The 20,258-nt window shown below is 42.6% G+C and overlaps 1 protein-coding gene across 1 annotated transcript in view; it reads left to right on the plus strand.

Moving 5' to 3' along the window:
- DOCK8 (dedicator of cytokinesis 8) overlaps nucleotides 1–20,258 on the plus strand; it is a 240,320-nt gene that overhangs the window by 203,430 nt on the left and 16,632 nt on the right. The window contains exons 36-44 of the mRNA XM_030815609.1: nucleotides 977–1,129; nucleotides 3,448–3,606; nucleotides 5,167–5,267; nucleotides 6,040–6,232; nucleotides 10,510–10,653; nucleotides 12,544–12,675; nucleotides 13,132–13,266; nucleotides 14,718–14,807; nucleotides 17,652–17,888. Of these exons, the coding sequence (XP_030671469.1) occupies nucleotides 977–1,129; nucleotides 3,448–3,606; nucleotides 5,167–5,267; nucleotides 6,040–6,232; nucleotides 10,510–10,653; nucleotides 12,544–12,675; nucleotides 13,132–13,266; nucleotides 14,718–14,807; nucleotides 17,652–17,888 (1,344 nt within the window). The remainder of the gene's footprint in view (nucleotides 1–976; nucleotides 1,130–3,447; nucleotides 3,607–5,166; nucleotides 5,268–6,039; nucleotides 6,233–10,509; nucleotides 10,654–12,543; nucleotides 12,676–13,131; nucleotides 13,267–14,717; nucleotides 14,808–17,651; nucleotides 17,889–20,258) is intronic.

Here is a 20,258-nt window from a genome sequence, read left to right on the forward strand (position 1 = left end):
AAAATGTCATGCCATAAAATGCCAGGAAGGTCAGAAATGAATTTCTCACAGCCTGAGGAATGAGGATTATCCTGGGGTAACATGGAGATTATTTTTCCCTTTCTTTCTTTCTTTCTCTTTCTTTCTCTTTCTTTCTTTCTTTCTTTCTTTCTTTCTTTCTTTCTTTCTTTCTTTCTTTCTTTCTTTTCTTTCTTTCTTCCTTTCTTCCTTTCTTCCTTTCTTCCTTTCTTTCTCTCTCTCTCTCTCTCTCTCTTTCTTTCTTTCTTTCGAGACTGAATCTCGCTCTATCACCCAGGCTGGAGTGCAGTGGTACCATCTCAGCTCACTGCAGCCTCTGCCACCCGGGTTCAAGCAATTCGACTCAGCGTCCTGAGTATTGGGATTATAGGCGTGTGCCACCGCACCCAGCTAATTTTTGTATTTTTAGTAGAGACAGGGTTTCACCATGTTGGCCAGGCTGGTCTTGAACTCCTAACCTCAAGTGATCCACCTGCCTCGGCCTCCCAAAGCGCTGGGATTACAGGCGTGAGCCCCCATGCCTGGCCTATTTTTCCCTTTATTGAAGATCTCAGTTGGTGCCTTCTACATGGGATCTTTCAAATTTAAAAAGTAAAATTCTTCTGCTCATCCTTATCAGGACCGTTTTCTCTTTCTTCATCACCAGTAATTTCCCAGGAACCCAGGGAACTCAGGTTTACTTCCATCATAGTTGTGATTTCACCAGTGAGTGCAACCTGGCTCACAGTACAGTTAATAACACAGCTCTGACCTTAGCTGGACAGTTCATTATTAAATCTCAAGTCTACTCCATTGCTTAAATCCATCTTCTGATTCACATAGCTCATTATCTTTATGGAATAATGCATTAACTCCTCTAGGCTTTTTCTCATCCAAATGGACATTTGCGTATTTCAACGGTCCAGAAAGTGTATCAAACTGCCAAGTGATGCCTAATGGCCCCTTACGTCTCTCCTAGTTTGGAGACTTACTCTTCGAAGAGGAGGTGGAGCAGTGTTTCGACCTGTGTCACCAAGTCCTGCACCACTGCAGCAGCAGCATGGATGTCACCCGGAGCCAAGCCTGTGCCACCCTTTACCTCCTCATGAGGTTCAGTTTTGGAGCCACCAGTGTAAGAGTTCAAACCAGCTGAGTGACCTGGAATCAGTAGAGAAAATTGATGCAAAGCATCAGCTGAGAAAAAAACATAAGGAAATTTTGCAATATTGTAGTTTACTTCTGCCCTGTGAGAAAGAAACAATTGAGTATGCAGATAGATAGCAGCTTCCATTTTAATTTGCATCTAAGAGTGAATTCATCAGATAAATGCAGTGGTCTCTATCAGTATGTTTCTAAAATAAACAGTCAGGGGCCAGGAAGGATGGCTTTCACCTATAATCCCAGCACTTTGGGAGGCTGAGGTGGGTGGATCACTTGAAGTCAGGAGTTCAAGACTAGCCTGGCCAACATGGTGAAATCCCATCTCTACTCAAAATACAAAAATAGCCAGATGTGTTGGCGCATGCCTGTAATCCCAGCTACTTGGGAGGCTGAGGCAGGAGAATCACTTGAACCTGAGAGGCAGATACTACAGTGAGCCGAGATTGCCCCATTGCACTCCAGCCTAGGCAACAGAGTGAGACTCCATCTCAAAAAAAAATAATAATAAAATAAAATAACCAGGTGCAGTGGCTCATGTCTGTAATCCCAGCACTTTGGGAGGCCAAGGCAGGCAGATCATGTGAGGCCAGGAATTCAAGACCAGCCTGGCCAACATGGTGAAACACCCGTCTCTACAATACAAAAAATTAGCTGAGTGTGGTGGCACGCACCCGTAATCTTAGCTACTCAGGAGGCTGAGGCACAAGAATCACTTGAACCCAGGAGGCAGAGGTTGCAGTGAGCCAAGATTGTGCCACTGTATTCCAGCCTGAGGCCCTGTCTCAAAAAAATAAAATAAAGAAAGAAATGGAAGAATATTTTAGATTAAAAGTTATCATCTGTGGGGGAAAAAATACAATAGACAGGTTAGAATTCAGAAAAGTGTTCCCTGTTTCTAAATTCTGACTAGCTAGTGCCAGAATGACCTATGGAAGAGAATTTTAAATGATCAGTGTCATCTAACCTGAGTTCTATTTTAATATTTTTTTTATATATTCATTTATTTGTTGAGACAGTATCTTGCTCTGTCACCCAGGCTGGAGTGTAGTGGCACAATCATAGCTCACTGCAGCCTTCAACTCCTGGGCTCAAATGATCCTCCAACTTCAGCCTCCTGTGTAGTAACTGGGATTACAGGCACAAGCCACCTTACCCAGCTAATTTTTTTTGCATTTTTGTTGAGACGGGGTCTTGCTGCGTGCCCAGGCTGGTCTAGAACACCTGAGCTCAAGTGATCTTCCCTCCTCAGCCCCCCAAAGTACTGAGATTATAGGCATGAGCCATCCTGCCTAGCCAGGACTTGAGTTTTCTTCAAAGCAACGAAAACTTTGGAGTTCAGCTTTATTATAGAACAGTCAAGTTTTCTTTAGTTTGTCTAGATTTTGATACATTCTTTGGAATTTCCATTTGTGGCCATGTTAATAAGTATGCTCAAGTGATATATAAAGATAAATTGGCCCATGGAAGAAAGTCAGCCTCCTCCAAATGCGTTTGGGATGATTATTTAAAAGCCTTTAGGACATTCCTCAGGGGACCTTGAGGTAGCCATGTTTCTCCATGGGTCTGTAAAGAAAGAAGAAACAAAACCTTGTTGCTTACCCAGAGTTCAAAATCTCAGAAATGTCGGCCACAGAAGTCCCCTTATTTATTTATTTAGAGACAGGGTCTTGCTCTGTCACCGTGGCTGGAGTGCAGTGGTGAGATCTTGGCCCACTGCAACCTCTGCCTACCAGGTTTAAGCGATTCTCCTGCCTCAGCCTCTCGAGTAGCTGGAATTACAGGTGTCCGCCACCATGCCCAGCTAATTTTTGTATTTTTAGTAGAGACGGGGTTTTGCTGTGTTGCCCAGGCTGATCTTGAGCTCCTGACCTCAAGTGATCCACCCTCCTTGGCCTCCCAAAGTGCTGGGAGGCCGAGCCAGAAGTCCCTTTCTTTTAATAAAGTTTAAATAAAGTCCCAAGAAGAAACTCTTGGCACAAAAGGATATACCGTGTTCTTGGACCCAACTTTATAAGAATCTTCCAGCTTGCAGCACAAAGGCAGCCCAGTCCTCAATGAAAATTTAAAGGGAGCCTGACAGATTTATGTGAGAGCAATGTCTATTTAAACCATTTAAACAACAATATGAATCTTGTGCAAAGTGTAGCTCCCATTTCATTGAGAGAAGAGGAAATAATTAAGACGGAGTAAAGGAAACACTGAGGATTTGTTTGTGTCTGGCCACGCTGCTTTCCGTTATCCACTGCTAAGTATGTCTTACTTACTTCATCTTTTTTTTCACTGATGCAGAACTTTGCAAGAGTAAAGATGCAAGTAACCATGTCGCTGGCATCTTTGGTGGGAAGAGCACCAGACTTTAATGAAGAGCACCTGAGAAGATCCTTGAGGACAATTTTGGCCTATTCAGAAGAGGACACAGCCATGCAGATGACTCCTTTTCCCACCCAGGTACATCGAAGCACATACCTTGTCTCATGCGTGAGCTCGGGATCTGCCAACTATTGTGTATGTATGTATGTATGTACATATATACACAATTTATATATAAATATACTTATATAACATTTGCAAGTATTTATTGTCCAATATGCATGCGCTCTCAGCACTCTGAGAGGTTTTAAAAAGAAATGCATCCACCACTCTCCCCAGTCTCAATATGCTAACAGTCTATTTGGAGTGCTCGGTCTCCAAACAATTAGGAGGCAGTACAAGACAAGTGATACATAAGTGTCAACTGTGTGGTAAGGAACTAAGTGCTATGTAAGGTTAGAGGAAGAGAGGTCATCATCAATAAACAATCCGGTGGCCAGGAAAGCCTGCAGGGAGGGATAAGATTAAAGGCTGGGGTAGGATTCAGCTAGGCAGGGGAAAAGTGAGGGGGAAATTGTGAGTAGTTGAAAGAATGAATTATTTGTGTCTGAAGGGATGGTAAAGGGACCAGCTTGTCTGGTGAGGGGTAAGGAAGGGCTGAGTTTGAGAGAGCTTGTAAACAAGGTTGTCCTAAGGAAACTTGGAAGGACAGTAATCTCTTCCATGTCCATTACAATGACCATGGACCTCTAGCCTTTTATCTTGTGTCTTTTAACTCCACCTCCTAGCCTGCTCTATGGTAGGGTCTTAATTAAGTGAGAATGAATGAATGAATGTTTTCTTTTATTCCTTTAGTCTGAGAACCCTATTTCCAGAGTCTATTTTGCCCTCTCAGGCAATGTTGCATCCTCATTCTCAGAACCCTTTTCCTCTCCTCTACATCAAATCCTTCCTCTCTCATTTCATCTTGACCATACTCCTTCAATTTCATCATTTATGTAGAGGTATTCACCAACAAGACCAATCAAAATATGAGCAGTTTAATAAAGGTCTCCAGTGCCTTCACCCAATGAAATGACTCTAGTGGTAGAAATTTTAGGAGCCCTGGCAAGCTGGCAGAGGGGAAGGGGGATAAGACAACATTCTGTGGCTGAGTCACCTGCCAGGGTCTATAGATCAAGCCATAGTCTTTCATTGTTTTTGTACTGCAGGCTCCCCTGGACCTCCACTGTTGGCTCTTGTAATTAAGAATAAATGATTACAAGAGGTTCTAAAATCTCTGAAGCCCTGGGAATATCCAGGAGGCTTCTGAGACATGGAACTCAAGCTGAGGTCCTAAGCTGCTTCCTACTTCGTATAAAAAGCCCTGATATTCCAGAGTAGAGTTTAGAACTTTTCAGGTTACAAATAACTGAAACTGGTTCAAACTAATTTAAATAAAAATGTTGGAGATAGAGACAGTATGAGGATTCAGGCAGATTTATGGATCTCAAGGGCCAACACACATCCAGGTCTCATAAACACCTGGGCTGGCGAAGATGAAAACTAGAGTCAGATCTAGATGACTTTGCCACCCCTAGTCTCTGCTGCCCTCTGGTCCACCCCTTCCCATGGCTTCCCCTTGCATTTCAATGTAATCCTAACTCTTCGCCTGGGACTACAAAGCTAAGATTATTCTGAGGCTTACACCTTTTGCAGGTGGAGGAACTTCTTTGTAATCTGAATAGCATCTTATATGACACGGTGAAAATGAGGGAATTTCAGGAAGATCCTGAGATGCTTATGGATCTCATGTACAGGTAAGCTTTCCTGACACACTCAAGGGGCACCACTTGGGGGTCGAGGATTTGTCACTGTGGAGTTCTTACTAATGTAATGATCACAGCTAGCATGGATATAGTGGTTTGGATGATAGCCAAATAATATGTAGAAATTAAACATTCAGAGTAGGTTAATTCATAGTAAGTTTTCAGAAGGATCTCCCTAATTTAAAGTGAGGCATTATTTAATAATGCTATCTTCTACTTACCACAGAATGAGAGAAAAGGATAATTAACTGTTATAGGAATTATTTTCTGTATGCTTTTGTTCCAATTATATTCAGACACACATATATAGTTTTACTTTAGAAATCATTTTTTACGCGTAGTTTAAAACTTGGTCTTCCAGTCCTTATTCAGGAGAAATTACTCACAGAAGCAAAATTATTCCGATGCAACATCACACAAAGGGCAGTACTTTTGTTTTCTGTTTTATTTTGAGAGAAAGGAAAGAAAAGGCAGAAAATTGCCTGAGAGCCATTAAAATAGACATCATGTTATCAGGTATTTTTTCCCCATAAGGCGTTTACTAAGTACTATTTCTTGGAGGTCAGCACAGCTTAAACATGGAATAAAAATAGTTGGACTAATAAATGTTTTCTTCTCTCTCGTTTTCTGGAAACGTAGGGCAGAATCTCAGGTGGAGGGGCATGGGGAACTCTTGGGGAGAAAAAAAGAAAAGGTCACACAAAGTAGAAGAACAGTGTCATTAACGCACTGTCCTCAAAACTGCTTATCAATCTGTCTTCAGAATTGCCAAGAGTTACCAGGCATCTCCTGATCTGCGGCTGACCTGGCTCCAGAACATGGCAGAGAAACACACCAAGAAGAAGTGCTACACGGAGGCTGCCATGTGCCTGGTGCACGCCGCTGCGTTAGTGGCTGAGTATCTGAGCATGCTGGAGGACCACAGCTACCTGCCCGTGGGCAGTGTCAGCTTCCAGGTAGGGTGTGTGCAGCTTTTCCTTTAGAGCAGTGGTTCTCAACTGGGGCGATTTTGTCCCCCAGCCCCGGGGACATTTGGCAATGTCTAGATACATTTTTGGTTATCACAACTGGGATGGGTGAGTAGGTGCTACTGGCATCTGACTGGTAGAAGCCAGGATGCTGCTAAACATTCTGCAATGGGAGAGCTCCCCTGACAAAGAATTATCTGGCCCCAAATGTCTGTAGTGCTAAGGTTGAAAAATCCCAAGTTCATACATTATATTTGCTTCTTCTAATTGCTTTCCCATCGTCATTGCTTTTTGTTTTTTTTTAACTATTGTTTACAATAAAGGCACCTGGCCATTATTACTAGCACTTTAGGAGACATTTGCAAACACTTTCACATGCATGGCTTCATTTGAACCTCCCCCTAAAGCTGTGAAGCAGGTAGGTAGGGAAGGTGTTATTATTCCCTCTTCACAGAGGAGAGAACTGAGAGAGCAACTTTTCTAAGGTCATTTAAACGCTTTTTCAAAGACTTGTACTTAACACAGTATACTGACATCTGTGAAAGTTTGGAAAACATTGGATAAATGATTTTCCTCCTGGCCCATTCGTTTGATTCCACTCTCCAACTTTGTAGGGGCCCACTCTCCAATCCAAAAATCAAGAAAGAATCAAATTGACTTGAGAAGGGAAACCAAAGGCTGAATCAGTACCTTCTTAGGATAAGCTGAAAACTACCCACAGCTGGCAAAGGGAAATTGTCTGCCAGACCTGAAAGCTGGCTCAGATGGGGATGCTCAGTGGCCACTTAAAGTGTTCTTACTGAATAGTTTAATACAGTCTTCAGAGAGAGAGAAAGTAAAAAAGCACAATGCTGGGTACTTTTTTTGTAAGAGACGTGATTTGTAGAGATGGCCATCCCTGAAACCATGAACAATATAGCTGCAGTAATAGAGTGTTTTCAAGCCAGACTCACGAAGTCGTTTACAAGGGTTTGTATTATTCTTGTTTGAATTTACATGGCTGATTTTATGAAAGGCTTTGTTCTCGTTATTGTTCTTCAACACAATTTTGTGATGTTGTATGAACCAGAAAGAAAGAACAATTCAAAGTAGCTTTCCCAGGCTTAGAGAATAAGTCACTGAAACTATGCTGGTGCAGCCAGGAGCTTCTGGTTTTCCAGAACACGGCAAAGCTGGGTATTGCCTCCTATGAATAACTCCTCCTTTCTTATGGTCCTCAAGAACAAAAATAGTTATTCTGTGATTTCGTGCTCGGCAAATGAATCTTCTTCTTAATTCAGAAATGTTTGTTGTCAAAGCTGATAATTAAATCTCATCCAAACGCATAAAAATAACACCTGATTTCAAATCACATAAAAGTGCACAAGAAAGTTATAAAAGTTATTTTAGATGTATTTGCTTCTTTTCTCAAATTTTTTTTGAGCATTTGATACTATCAAGAATAAATATTATAGCACTACTCTTTCAATTCCCAGGAAATTGTAAGGTTTAGCACTTGATATTGTTTCATTTACTAAATTATTTTATAATTCTTTTATTCCTTTTCCCGTGACTATATTTTATTTAATATTTATCACTTAAATATCAATTGCATTTCATTATTGACTTTTATATTTAGTAAGCCTTACTGTCCTAATTTTACCTAGAATTCAATTGATTTGCTAATAATGACATGCCAAAGTAAGACAGAAGCATTATTACGCAATCAACAGAAATATTCCACATTATCCCAACATGGGGGCATACAGCTCTATCTGTTCACATATGTTTATCCATTGATTCCTTCTTTTAGAGAATATTTATTGAATACTTATTCTGTCCTCATGAACGTTACATTCTAACCAGAGAGACACAATATAACTAATTATTCCAATCTTTATTCAGTTATAATTATGAGAAATACTGTTTTAAAGAGGCACAAGATATTGTGAGCATTTATGGTCCAGGCCCTGTGGGTCGGGGAAGGGTGAAGAAGCTGAAAAGGAAGGCAGAAGAAACTGAAGTCTGAGGGATTCTTGATGTACAGGAGGCAGTGAGTTAGGTGTTCTCAGCTACAGAAGAGAAGCCAAATTATATTAATGTGTATGAGTGAATTCTTACTTCTCTCAAATGGGACATACCCAATCAATTTGGAAATGTAGCTGGCAAGTGAAAGGACACCCAACGCAGACTGACAGAAGGTAAAAATGGAATTTATCAGCCTGTGTGAGGAATGTGAGCCTGGAGTAGCACCTGCCATACTGGACCTAGGGTCCCAAACAATGTCAGCAGAGCTCACTGTCATCACCACTTCCCATCTCTGCCATCTGTTGTGTCAGCTTCATTCTTCACAGGCTTCCCACACCACAGTTTGGGTTTACATCTCTAGGTTCAAGTCTAGGAGAGAAGAGAGGTGCCTCCTTTCTAGCAGTTGCAGAGAAAGCCTCAGTGCATCTTACTGATCCTGTTCAGGTCCTGTGCTCATCTCTGAACCAGCCATACTGGCCAGAGAAATGGAGTGCTCTGATTTACTGACCCCAGGTCACAGGTCCACACCTGGAATTATGGGTGATTTCTTCCCCCAAATCAGGATGCTTTACTTTATAGAAGGAGGAAGGAATTCTAGACTGCATTAGCAACAGATGTCCAGTGTCGCTTTTGCAAATGCTCTGTGCTTTGAGTTTCAACCTTGTTCTGCTCCAATGAAATAGAGCTTTTGGAAAAGATTTATAAACTAGAGATAAATGAATATGTGCAAGGAAAATAACTTTGAGGTCACTGAATTCCAGGAAACTGAGATCACTGAAATTCGGTGTCCCAGAGTGCGATATTTATTTCACAACTGTAGATACGGACACATTCTTAGATACTGCTGTTACTTGTACCTCCCTGATTCTGAAGCCAAGAAAGTGTGCAGAATCCTTTTCCTCTGACTACAGCTAATGAGGCTACATAGCTTCAAATCTGTTCTTCCAATGTGGAAAATTGCATACAATTCTAATAGTATTAGTGTCTTGGGTTATTAAATGCTTTCAACTGAATTTCTTGGACCTTCTGTTATCACAGAAACATCATAATACATAGGCCAGGTTTGGAAGAAAGACTGGCCACAAAGGCTTTGAGTGCCTCCTCCTATATCCCTAAAACTACGTTACAGTATTTCATGTGAAGGGATAGGGCTATCTATGACAGCTATGTCCTGATTGATTGCTGAGGTCGATTCACTGGATCTTGTTAACCAGGCCAGAAGGCAGACAGCTTTTAGTTCACAAGCCAGCTCTGATCAGTTGGTAGTGGCTGACTGGAGCACTATGCTGAAAAATTTTGAGACTACATCCAAGCTCTGGGGAAAAAGTACTACAGTTGATTAGTTATGCCTGCCATGATTACAGCAATAGGAAGGAGTGGCATGTGTGCCACCTGTTTGTAATCCCTAAACTGGGAAGGTTTCCCATTTCTTCTATTTTCCATATGTATTTCTTCCATAGCTGTGAGCTAAGAAGAAAATGATTTTACCTGTCACATATTCACTGCCAGGGCCAGTGCTAGGGTGAGGAGGCACTCACCCTCAGAGTCAAGCAGGTACAAGATCAGTACTTCCATGGCCCTAAAAGCGAGTACCTCTCTAAGTTTTATGTCTTGGGTTTCTCATTTGGTTCACCCTAACCATGGTCTCTGCATGCTCTGCTAGAGGCTCTAAATGCAGTAGTTTATGTAAAGGAAAAAAATGCATGGAAACAAAATGTTCAGGAAGAAAAAAACACACACACACAGTAACTGCTGCAATGCCATGAAAACTTCCGTAATGAAGACAGCCTCGCTTGCTGTTGTCATATGTCATGGCTGTTTATCTGAAAGTCAACTCCGGAGTAGCAACATCCTTCAGAAGAACACCACTGGAAGTCAGAGGTCCACTCGGTGAAACAGGGAGTCTAATTAATGTTACTTGGCCTTTGCCTTTTGAAAACCAAGACACCAGCCCTATGTCCCTTAGGGTTATTGCACTAAAGTAACGCAGCTGTTGTGACATTGAGGTAAGTGTCCTTTATACAAAATCTCCTAATGCTTAAAAAGAAAAACGTGAGGTTTGAAGACCTGTTGCTCAGTAAGCCCCTTCTAAATGAATGGCAGACAGATACTCTCCGGGTAGAATTACAGACCTAGTTTAGTCACAGCCTTGGTAAGGATCTGCCCGCCAGCTTCCTCATTTCCCCATTCGGGGTTCTTGTGGTCTCTTACTAGTGTGGTCGCCCTGTTCTCCAGGCTTATACTGTGGTCTCTTTCAGAATATTTCTTCCAATGTGCTGGAGGAGTCTGTGGTCTCTGACGACACCCTGTCACCTGACGAGGATGGGGTGTGCGCAGGCCAGTACTTCACCGAGAGTGGCCTGGTGGGCCTCCTGGAGCAGGCTGCGGAGCTCTTCAGCACGGTCAGTGCCCAGAGGGCATCCCGGGGCCTGGCCTCCCATACTCCAGCTGGACTTGGGGTGCTGGGAACACCTGGTCTTAATGGCCCAGTCAGCCCCACTTCCCGAGGACACATGCCAGGGTGTGCGGGGCAGGGGATGGGCCTGGGGAGGACTTTGATGTATGCAAATTGCATGAGCTCCCCAAGGGAGCTGAGATAGCCTTTCATCACAGTGCTGGTCTGAGCTTCACTGCATGCTCATTGGCTGGGCAGCAGTTTCACAGTATTATTTCCATTTAATAGGGGTGGAACTAAGCCACAGAGAGGTGGAATGGCTTGCCCAGGGTTACACAATAAATGATGAGACATGTTTTCACTCCCTCATTTTTCCTCTCAGAGAGAAAAAAATTAGGGAGGAACCACTGGGTGGAGAGAGAAGGAATACACAGACAGTGTCTTCCCTCCTAGGCACTGTGCAGTGTGAAGGATCGTCACAGACCAAGACCAGCTTACAGAAATGTGGGGACAGAAACCACTGAGACTCCTCTGGTTAACTTAATCTGGATCCAAACACTCCTAGTATATATACTAGAAAAATATGGAGAGAGATGAAGTCATTGAGTTTCAGAGCAAAGAGGAAACACTCTTGTCTATTTTCTTTTCTTTTCTTTTTTTGAGACAGAGTCTAGCTCTGTCGCCCAGGCTGGAATGCAGTGGTGCAATCATGGCTCACTGCAGCCTCTGCCTCCAGGGTTCAAGCAACTCTCCTGCCTCAGCCTCCTGAGTAGCTGGGATTACAGGTGTGCACCACCACAACTCGGCTAATTTTTTGTATTTTTAGAGGAGACAGGATTTCACCCTGTTGGCCAGGCTGGTCTTAAACTCCTGGCCTCAGGTGATCTGCCCATCTTGGCCTCCTGAAGTGCTGGAACTACGGGTGTGAGCCACCACGCCCGACTTGTTTTCATTTTAATAATCTCCCTCCTCCTTTAAATTTTAAGCCAAGAAAGTATTCAGTACTTTACTATATTTAGCTGACCCCATTTTGTTTTCGTCTATACTATACTCATCCTTATTTTCCAATTTTTATTTCCAAGTTTCCTCTCTACAATTTTATGTATTTTAATTATTGTTTTAACTATTTTCTCTCTATTCTTGCTTTCCTTTTCAAGATTCAGAAAATGTGTAATATACTCTCATTTTTCCTCAAACTCAACAAAATTAATTAGAATCCTACTAACACTTTGGAGGCATACATTTAGCATCTGGCTAGAGGAGGGCCTCTGATGAAATTTAAATATACTAAAACTGCCTGTCTGAATTGCTGTTAGTCCCTGCTACCAAACTTCTGTCCTGTTTTCTCTTTTTGTTTTGTTTTGTTTTTGTTTTGGGGGCAGAGTCTTGCCTTGTCACCCAGGCTGGAGTGCAGTGGTGCATCTTGGCTCACTACAGCCTTGCCCTCCTCCCACCTCAACCGCCCAAGTAGCTGGAACTACAGGAGCGTGCTACCACACCTGGTTGATTTTTTAATTTTTTGGAGAGATGGGGTCTCCCTGTGTTGTCTAGGATGACCTGAACTTCTGGGTTCCAGTGATCCTCCTGCCTCAGCCTCCCAAAGTGCTGGGATTACAGGCATGAGCCACTGCACTTAGCCAGTATTTTTGTTTGTTTGTTTCCCAAAAGCTCTTCTCCCTACTTATCACCATACAGGACTACTTAGCAAGGTGTCTAGTTCAGTTTGAAGGCTACCACTGTCCCCAAAATGCTCAGATACCCCTTCTTGCCCTGTAAAATACTGTGATACGACAATAAATTCACTGTCCAGCACATTGTTTGGGCACTGACCTCTGGTTGCTCTTCTTAAGTTTCCAGGGGATTAAATTGTCTCTGATGCTCTTCTCCTCTTTCCAAGGGAGGCTTATATGAGACGGTTAATGAGGTCTACAAGCTGGTCATCCCCATCCTAGAAGCGCATCGAGAATTCCGGAAGCTGACACTCACCCACAGCAAGCTGCAGAGGGCCTTCGACAGCATCGTTAACAAGGTAGCCAGGGAGCCTGGCTGGCAGGTCCTGTTACCTGGTGGCAGGCGACCCTGTCTTACAGATGCTTAGCCATCCTTTCTCTCCAGGGAGTGATTTATCTTTAGCACGTTGCTTTTGCTCTCACCTGTCAAAGAGAAAAGGGCTGGAATTCCTCTAACAGAGGACCAAAATTCCAAACATGAAAAGATACAGCTTAGATTACTTTATAACCAGGAAATGTAGGAAATTTTTAAGTTTAATTAAAAGAAGGCCCAGAAATCTTTCATGGGATTTCTTTTGTTGTTATTTCTGAAGTTTATTCCGTAAGCATTAAATTTTTTTAAGGAGTAATTTCTGTTTACATCAGCCATAGGAGTAAAATGCTTTGTTAACACAATGAAAGACCCTGCCCTTTGCAACTCAGTGGCTCCTCAGGATGACATAACTAAGGAGAGCTTTTTATATTTTGTTCCTCAGGATCATAAGAGAATGTTTGGAACCTACTTCCGAGTTGGTTTCTTTGGATCCAAATTTGGGGATTTGGATGAACAGGAATTTGTTTACAAAGAGCCTGCAATTACCAAGCTTCCTGAGATCTCACATAGACTAGAGGTAAGAAAGGTGACTCTGTGTGTCTGACCTGTACACTTTACAAAAACAAGTTAGAGTGGGTCATTACCAAACACCAACAAATGAAGAGTTAGGGATTCATCACTGATCTCTACAGAAAGTTTTCCCCTTGGCATTTATAAAAGGCAAAGTAGAAAGATATCAGGTGAGATCATGAGGTGATGTAAGATTTTGATAGTTTTTCCCTAAGACTCTGCGTATGCTTTTCACAGTTTGTAGTTTTATATGACGAATATTTATTTTCAAGTCTGTGCAAAATTCAGTCAAGGTCATGTGCTTTCTTATCACCCTTTCCAAATATTAGTAGTTTATACCAGTAAATCGAGAGGAATAGAGTTTTTCAACGTGAAGTTTAGCATCTTGACTTTGAAGTACTCTAGCCAAATGACCGAATCACCCCTAGATAATGGTGAGGACATCCTTCAGGTATCACTGGATGGCAGCTGGGGTCATTCTGATGTGGAGCTACTCAGCAGTAGCCAGACCATGGGCTGTGGCCAGCCCAGCTCCAACCTGCCCGTGACATTTGGTCCATAATATAACCGAAAAGTACAGCATGTTGTTAGAAGCAAAGCTGAAAGCATGGAGAAGAGAAACAGGCTAGAGAAAGGTCAGGACAAAAGAAACACAGGTTGTTAAGGGCCGAACACTAAGAACTCAGTCAAAGGTGCCTCCCTGAAAAAAACCTTCTCAAGCACATTTGGGGATTTGGATGAACAGGAATCTGTTTACAAAGAGCCTGCAATTACCAAACAGGACTGGGGTCCTTTGAACTGCTCACAATTAACCAAAGATTCACTCCTTAGGCTTTCATTGCTTTGAATCTGTGCCCTCCTATGAGTGTAAAACTTAAAACATTTGTGTTGCCTAATGGCTTCTGACACTCTCCATCCATGCCAAAAAAGACAAGAAGGTTTATCCTTACTTGACTCAAAGAAGCCATTGCCCGGAGTGGCTGGGTGAGTTGCCCCAAAATTGTTTAGCACATGAGAAAAAGAGCTAGCAATTGACCCCAGTCCACTTGGTTCCCTGTATTGTTTCCCCTACTTAGAATTAGAGGTATATGTTTTATCTTCTTGTGCACTGTGATTTGTCACAATATGGGAAGCCTGGTGACCTCCAAGTTCCCAGGGTGCAGAAGGCTAGAAGTAAAGAGTGTCATACCCCAGGAGATACCTCAGCAAATATAATGATGTTAGCTGAATTAGCGGCCAAGCATACATCTTATAGGGAAGCATATACCAGTTGACAGTGCTATTTTTATTTTTGTCTTAGGAAATGCTGAACTTTGCTCATTAGCTCAGAGGAACTCTCAAAAATCAGTGAGCGTCATTCTACCTTGCACTTGCTCCAAACTTATTTCACTTCTGAGAAGACAAAGAGTTGCATTATGTTAAAATAACCTTTATAAACTATTGGTTCTTCTTACCTAGGCATTTTATGGTCAGTGTTTTGGTGCAGAATTTGTGGAAGTGATTAAAGACTCCACTCCTGTGGACAAAACCAAGTTGGATCCTAACAAGGTATAAAAAAATTTACAAAAAATAACCATCAAGCTCTAAATCCCTTCATTCCCTACCCAAGAATACATAATGATCTCATCTATCTGGACTCTCCAAGTCACTTAAATGCAGTCATACCTTTTTGTCTAGAGTTCAACTACTAATTGGTCAGATCTTAAAGAAAATATAGTCAAAGGCAGGAATCGTAATAGGAGCGCTACCATTTATTAAGCACCAACTGTGTACCTGGAACTGCATTAGGCCCTCTACATACATATTTTATTTCATCCTGCAACAACCCCTGGAAGTAGGTTTTGTCTTTCCTATTTTAGAGATGAGAAAACTGAGACATAGAAGAGTCAAGCAACTTTCAAGGTTATGCAAGCAGCAAAGCCAGTACTCAGACTTGAGGTCTGTTGATTCCAAACCCGTACTCTTCAGCACTGCTCTTCACTGCCTTTTTATAAAACCTTTAAACTCTCCATTTCAAACTTGACAACGTTTAGCGGCTTCCTTCTTTAGGCTGCAAATATTCCTTCCAGCCAAGTACAGGATTACTGTGCTGTTGGGGGAATGGTAAAAAGGGCTTGGGTTTGGGTTTCCTCACTTTCACAAGAGGGTATGTTCCATTTCACCCCAAAATGGGTGTACAGTTCTGATGCTAACACCTGGAGGTGGTATCAGCTCCCACAGGTTAAAGGCTCAGTCCTCCTCAAGACTGCCCTGACTTCAGATGCCAGCTTCCAGTGGGACCCCCAGGCCAGCCACGCTTCTGATCAGCCAGCTACAGATTTGGGAGTTTCTATAACCTGTTAGCTTGAAAATAGGAGAAAACAAAACAAAAAATAATAATAATAATTTGGGAGTTTCTATGATACCTCTTAGATTAATTAATTCACTACAGTGACTCACAGAATTCCAGAAAGTACTCTGGTTACTCTCAGAGTATTATGATACAGGGTGAATCTTTTTTGTGCCTCTATTTATGGCTTCCTGGCTTATCGGTGTGTTCTCCAACCAGGAAGCTCTGCCAAGTCTCAGTGTCCAGAGATTTTGTTGGGGTTTCATTATGTAGGCAAATTGAACACAATCTCCAGCCCCTCTCCTGTCTCCAGAGGTCATCCAGTTCCTACCCTCTAATCACAGAATTGGTCTTTTTGGTGGCCACTTGGCATCCTGAAGCTGTCCAGGGGCCCAGCATGAGTCACCTCATTAGCATCACAAAGACACCCATCACTGAGGAAATTCCAAGTGTTTCTAAAGCTCTGTGCTAGGAAATGGAGACAAAGACCAGATATATGCTTTATTATACCACAGGCTCATGCTGCCCGCTCAGCCCAACTCACATGTCCATGAAAGAGCTTTCTAAGTTACTGGAAATAATGCAAGTGCAAAGTATCATTAAGGGCCCTGGGACAGAGGACCATTCACCATCTAGCAAACCTATAAAATGAAAGGTCCAAACCCCCAGTTCCATCTTCCAGGATATGAAGAAGATAATGGAAGAGGGGAATAGTTGGCCAAATTGAAGAGTTTGTTTTTCTACATTTTTCAGAACGCTTTCTCACTTAAGACACATTCCCTAGCCTAGGCTTGAAAGCAGTGACTGTGGTAAGAGTTTAACTAATCTTCAGACACACATGTCTGGGCGATGGAGTTGGCCGTGTGCCCACAGTGATCTGTACATAACACAAGCTGTGTAAAATGTGACCTCCCTCAGCCAAGGTGCCCTTTTCCCCTCTTTTAAAATTCCCAGGGTAGGTTGTGAGAGTTTGGAATGAGAGTCTGAACCCAGAATTACAACCAGATTTCATTATACTAAGTCGTGATTTACAGTCTGAGGTCAGTGACCCCACCCATCTCTTTCAGTGGGTGAGTGTCCCAGCATCTGCACTCATGGTCACTTTTTTTTCTAAGAGGTTGTCTTCTTTAATGGGTACTTATTCGCTCTGTGTTTGAGGGTGGAGGTGGTGTGAGTGTGTGTTTAAATGAGGCCTAGGCAGTAAAATTCAGTTTTGGTGTTTAGTTCTATGAGTTTTGACAAACACACGTAACTACCTTCATAACCAAGATATGGAACAGATCCACCACTCCAAAATACTTCCCATGCCCACTGGTAGTCCATGTTGCAGTAGTTCCTTCCTTTCCATTGCTGAGTAGTATTCTATTGTGTGACTACCTCACCATTTGCTTGTGAATTCCCCACTGGAGGGACATTTGGGTTGTTTCTAGTCTTTGTCTGTTATGAATAAAGTTGCTGGAGACATTTGTGTACAGGTTTTTGTATGGACATAAGCTTTCATTTCTCTCATGTACACACATAGGAGTGGGGTTGCTGGCTCCAATGGTAGTGCAGTTTAACTGCATGAGAGACCACCAGCTTCTTCTGCAAAGGAGCTGTGCTTTTGCGTTCCCACCCTCTGTGTGTGAGAGCTCTAGCTGATCTCCATCCTTGCCAGCACTTGACATTGTTAGTTTTCTTTAGTTCGGCCATTCACGCTTCCTCATAACTGTGAGGTGGTCATGGTCATTCTGAGAAGGATAGTTTGTCTCTTTGGAATAGCAGTTTGCAAACTCTTATACCAAGGTTTCCACTGTGGATCAGTTTGCTCTGCTAGGAAGGTGAGGCCGGTGGCCCTGACTCTCCCCACAGGCACGTTCCCCTCTCCCTCCTTGCAGCCCCTTCTCTCCTTGGGGGTGGAGAGGAGGAACTTCTGCTGGCCACATTCTCCCCTGCATCTGTAGCTTTTCTGCACCGGGCAGGGCAGTGCTGGCACGCCATGTCCCTGCATGCGCCTCCATTGCGTCAGGGATGGCTGTTTGCAGAATAGCTCATCTTCTCCCTCCCTGCCTTTTCCCCCTTAGGCCTACATACAGATCACTTTTGTGGAGCCCTACTTTGATGAGTATGAGATGAAAGACAGGATCACATACTTTGAGAAGAATTTCGACCTCCGGAGGTTCATGTACACCACCCCGTTCACCCTGGAGGGGCGGCCTCGGGGAGAGCTGCATGAGCAGTACAGAAGGAACACAGTCCTGACCACTATGCACGCCTTCCCCTACATCAAGACCAGGATCAGCGTCATCCAGAAGGAGGAGGTAATGCACCCAGGGGATTGGCCACTACTGGATGAGTGGGCTGGGTGGCCTCCCAGGAGGACCCACAAACCTTCACAGGGGATTGGACTGAAAACAAGGAGGGATGCACTTGAAATATGATTATATGGTTGTCCTTTCACTCTCATGGTGCCAGAAAATCCCATTTAGGCAGCTACATATTTTATAGCACTACTGTATATTAAATATTTAATATTTTAAAGTTATGTCTTTAGTATGTTTATGTATTTAATTATAATATTTAATATATATTTCAATTATAAACTTGTACAACATATATATTTACATTTTAAATATTTTATACAAAATTTTTCTATATTTCAAAGCTTAGAGGTGATTCAAGCATAGTTGTGCTGTTAATTATTGGAGACGGGACCTGCACATGGGCAGCCCCAGTGAGTCGGTGGTGTGCTGTGGGAAGGGGCCATGTAAGGTAGACTAGCTTCTCATCCCAGCTTCCTCCTGTGATTTTGAACAAGCTACATATCTTCAGTTTCTTTATCTATGCATTAGCAGGAAGGACCTCTAAGTGCAGTATAAGACTATACTCATTTTATTAATAAAAGGACTGATCAAGAAGGTCTCTCAAACCACAGAATTGTTCAAAATTCTACACACCATAAACAACTTATTATTCTTTAAAACACATACATATACACTTACTTGTCATCCTTTTTATGCAGGGCCACAGACTTCTCTGTGACTATGGGTTTGCTGATCACAATTCAGCATTTTCTTTTATAAACCACGCCCATAATGCTTTGTCCATGATTTTCAGTTTTGCTTTGTGTAAGCAGAGTGAGAGCTTAAAGATCCTTGTTAAACAATTTGAGAGCAGAAGCCTTCTGGATTTTTATTTTTTTCTCCCCTAGACTTTCACAGTGGTCTTGTGCACACCTAATATGACAGGAATTTTTATAGCAACTCACTTTCATAATGTCTTGTCCAAGCATTTGGCTTCGTTTTCATAGAAACAACTTTTTCCTTCCACACCCATAGTTCGTCAGTTTCTCCATTATCTAATTAGATTGGGTCATTAAAATAACAAGTATAACAGGCATAATCAAGCTGATGAACAAACACAGATGAACTGTGGTGAATATACACCTCTTCAGGCAGAAGCAGAAGTAGCTGAGCTAAATGGAGAGTCGTCCACCAGGTGGTGTTCAGCCGTCAGGGTGTGGGTTTCACAGAAGTCAAAGAAAGCCTGAAGCAGTGACTCAGTCGGGAGGAGGTGGGTTTAGAAGCCATCTGCTGTACTTCCTATACTTCCTGCTTTGGACTTTTGAATACTGAGACATTCTAGGCATAACACAGATATAAACTCATGGTGCCCCAAACCATTTCAAAACCTTTTCTTTTCTTCATTCCTGCCTTCCTTTCCTTTCTTTCCTTCCTTTCCTTTCGTTCTTCCTTTTTTTCTCTCTGCATCTCTGTCTCTCTCTCTCTCTCTCCTTTTCATTTCTGAGACAGGATCTCCCTCTGTTGCCCTAGAGTGCAGTGGCATGAACATGGCTCACTGCAGCCTTGACCTCCTGGGCTCAAGCAATTTTCCTACCTCAGCCTCCTGTGTAGCTGGGACTACAGGTTTGTGCCACCATGCCCAGCTAATTAAAAATATATATAGATATATATTTTGTAGAGACAGGGGTCTCACTTTGTTGCCCAGGCTGGTCTCAAACTCTTGGCCTCAAACAATCCTCCTGCCTCAGCCTCCCAAGGTGCTAGGATTACAAGTGTGAGCCACTGCACCAGCCTGAACTTTTCTTAGCCTTCCTTAGTTCCCCAACAACCTCAACAACAGTTCTCAGCTGTTTGCTAGGGCTACAGAACGAAGTACCATAGACTGGGTGACTTAAACAACTGAAATTTACTGTCTGCACAATTCTAGAGGCTAGAAGTTTGAAATCAAGGTGCCGGCAGTGTTGGTGCCTTCTGAGGGCTGTGAGGAAAGGGTGTATTCCAGGCCTCTCTCCCTAACCTGTGGACAGCCCTCTTCTCCCTGTGTCTCGTCACATCATCTTCCCTCTGTGTTTGTGTCCAGATTTCCTCTTCTCATAAGGACACCAGTCATATTGGACTAGGGCTAACCCTGCTGGCCTCATTTTAACTTGATTGCCTCTGTAAAGACCCTATCTCCAAATAAGGTCACATTCTGAGGTACTGAAGGTTAGGACTTCAACATATAAATTTTGGGGGAACACAATTCAACCTATAAAATTCAGAAAAGACTCTACCCCAAACCAGCAGAACTTAGCAAATAGATTGATTGACCCTTAAAAGAATTCCATTTACTGGAAATTCACCCTCAGTTGGAGAAGGCACAGGTGATATCAAAAGCTTGTGTTATGA

This window comes from Nomascus leucogenys, chromosome 1a, assembly GCF_006542625.1.
Source record: "Nomascus leucogenys isolate Asia chromosome 1a, Asia_NLE_v1, whole genome shotgun sequence".
NCBI classification, from domain to species: domain Eukaryota; kingdom Metazoa; phylum Chordata; class Mammalia; order Primates; family Hylobatidae; genus Nomascus; species Nomascus leucogenys.